Source organism: Emiliania huxleyi, assembly GCF_000372725.1.
Source record: "Emiliania huxleyi CCMP1516 chromosome Unknown EMIHUscaffold_119, whole genome shotgun sequence".
Lineage (NCBI taxonomy): Eukaryota > Haptophyta > Isochrysidales > Noelaerhabdaceae > Emiliania > Emiliania huxleyi.
Genome location: NW_005201403.1, coordinates 315,193 through 317,989, shown reverse-complemented (window position 1 = coordinate 317,989; position 2,797 = coordinate 315,193). Strand labels below are relative to the sequence as shown.

General features: G+C 62.4%; 1 protein-coding gene across 1 annotated transcript in view; it reads right to left on the bottom strand.

Annotated features, from left to right (window-relative positions):
• Positions 1 to 532, bottom strand: part of EMIHUDRAFT_361823 (hypothetical protein) — a gene marked incomplete at its 3' end in the record, with an annotated part of 805 nt that extends 273 nt beyond the window's left edge. Inside the window, exons 1-2 of the mRNA XM_005790741.1 lie at positions 507 to 532; positions 1 to 241 (exon numbers count right to left, since the gene is read on the bottom strand). The exon at positions 1 to 241 is cut by the window's left edge and continues 2 nt beyond it. Of these exons, the coding sequence (XP_005790798.1) occupies positions 1 to 234 (234 nt within the window). The remainder of the gene's footprint in view (positions 242 to 506) is intronic.
• Between the last annotated feature and the right edge of the window lie 2,265 nt (positions 533 to 2,797).

The following is a 2,797-nucleotide window of genomic DNA, read 5'->3' as shown; positions in this document are numbered from 1 at the left end:
GTGCACCTGTGCAGTGTTGAGCGTGTACGCGCCGCCCGCAACAGTCTTCTTGCAGGCCTTGCAGTGCCAGATGCCGGTCGCCACGCGCTTGATCGAGTCCTTGCCACAGAAGACGCACGTGTACGTCGCGTGCTGCGAGATCTCCATCTTTTTGACAGTCTTCCTCAGCGAGGCGCCATACCGCACACCGTACTTGCCGGTGATGCCAGCCTTCTTGGTCCTCTTGTTCACCATGGCTGGACTGCGCGCGGGGCGGGCGGGGGACGGGGCACAGGTCGGACGAGTGTCGACTCGGCGAGAGTGGCACCCCCAGCGCCCTCGCTCGCGGCATCCCGCGGGCTGACGCTCGCGACGGCAAGACACGCCGCGCGATCGAGAGGGAGCGAGCGGTGGAGGGTCGAGCGGAGACACGCGGCGAGGCGAGGGGGCCGCGCGCTGTTCGTCTGCGGCGCCCCCTTGGCCCCGGCGTGCGGCAAGAGGAGTGAGAGCTGTCTGTGGAGGCGGACCTGAGGCACGCGGCGCAGTGCTTTTTCTTTTTCCCTCGGATGAAGAAATCTCTGCGAGGTGTGTGTGTCTTGTCCCTCCCTTGGGTTGTCCGTTTTCTTTCTTTCTTTCTTTTTCGCTCACGCCGGGGAAGTGACCAGCGAACTGCAGGTAGTAGGGAAGGCAGCTTCGATTGCCATACAGACATGGGTGCGAAACAACGACAAGACCAAGCAAGGCAAGGGCAAGAGGAGCGGGAGAAGAACATAGGATGGATAAAGCGCCTGTTCACGGCATGGAGGGTGAGCCACGCCGAACGTACTGAACGTAGAGCCGAGCGGAAGGAAGCCGGGGATGACGACTCCGAGGAGGACGAAACACCAACCACTGGAAATCCCGCCGTCAGTCAGCTGTCACCATAATACGCGGCTCATAAGTTTCTCCGAGACCTCGCGAGCGGCAGTTATTCACACCTCGGCAGTGTGGTTTGGGCAGGGGTGGTCAGTGTGGGTTTCACACCCGTGGAAGGTAGGGGATCGGGCAGGGCAGTTGTGCGGCAGTATGCGGGCGTGTACCTGATTCTGTGGGGAAGTGCAGAATGAAGCCAGCGAGGAGGAAGAGAGCTCCGACGACCATCACGGCGGAAATCGTCCCTAGCTTGCTCGCCTAGCTCACTCCAATGGGAGCGGGAGCAGGAGCGCATATACCCCGCTGCCCCAGCTCCGTCTCGGGATTTTGCGGGCGTATCGCGCGGGAAAGAAAGAAAAATTCTTCTGTTTTCTTTCTTTCTGCGATTTCGGATTTGCCTTTAACTGGGTGCGCTTCACCTCCAACGTTCAAGCTTCATGTCCATGAATAGCTCATGTGAGGTTGCTCTTGCTGTGAATGCTCATTCGATTGCGACTGCCAACCACGAACCAGACTGGCAGCCCCTTGGAGTGTGAAGGCGTCGTAGCCCTCCGGTCTACTAACTGAAGACCCGCAGGGCTGGAGCGAAAAAAGAGAAGGGACTGCGGGCGGAGCCGGAGAGGGCCTCGCAGGCTCGAGGAGTCGCTTAGGCGGCTGCGCGGCTCCCGTGTTGTACCTGTGTTAGTGCCAGGCGGGCCAATCCGTTCCCGTTGAGTTAATTCGAATCCCACGATCAGCCGACTCGGAAAGCATGTTCGACGTACGTACGTATGGTATCTGCAATCTGGAGGACGACGACGACGACGCAGGACGTCCTATCTATCGGAAGCCGGCGCAATCGCAGTTCGCGAGGGTCGGGAAACTGGAAGTTGGCCCGCATGTCGGAGCGGGCGCGGCACACCAGGTACTGTGTTACTTGTTACGGAAAACGCACTCCCCACGCAGTCCCCGATTCTCCCTGTTGCGAGGATGCCCCAGAGCCGCGCGACACCGGTGTCGGGCTGGCGACACCCGGCACCACCCCAGAGGGACTCACTGGGGGAGGTGATAGTGCGCGCGGAGTCGGGTGACACGCAGCGGAAGTCCTGACCTCGGTAGGTGCGTCGCCCTCCTGCGCTGGGCTCTGACGTGCGGTGGGTCCCGCCGGGTGGGCGTCCCCCTGCGACCTGCACGTCGCCGTCGCACCGGCATCGTGCGGGCTTGAGGCAACAGGATGACGTTCAACGGCCGCATGGGAGGGGGTCGCCACGTGCGGAGCTGCGGCTCAATGGCGGCCTAAGGTACGACCTCTCCCCCTCGAGAGAGGACCGCCACCTGACCGCGCCGGCGGGTGAAGTGGGGTGCGTTGCTGCCACAGCGACGTGGGCGTTAGCTCTCGGTGTAGATGGGCCTCGGGCCTGAGTGTGTGGCGCTGGTGTGGGAGGCTGGGGCAGAGACTCAATGGGCCTCTTCCTCTCCTCTTGGCTAGCGGTGCTCCTCTGTGTGGCGGGGGCAGATGCCCTTGGGCTCTGTCTCCGACTGAGGAGGTGGCGGTGGGGGTGGAGGGTGGGGAAGAGGGGGGGGTGTTTGGGGAGATGGGGGATCGGGGAGGGCGGGTGGAGGAGGGCGGCCCATCGGGGGGAGGGGGGAGAGGGGGGAAGAGGCGGACTCCGCTGCGGAAGAAGCAGCAGGCACGCAACCAGAGGGACGTCGGGCGAGTTCGGGGGGAGGCTGTCTGAAGTGGCCCGAGTGCGGGAACGGGTGACCTGGGCGGGCTTCGATCTTTGTGTGTGTAATACGGCTACGAGTTGCAAGGAGTCTTTGTGTGTGTAATACGTCTATGAGTTGCTATGAGTCTCTGTGTGTGTAATACGTCTACGAGTTGCTATGACAGCAGCGTTCGACTATCTGAGCCCCCCCCCCCCCG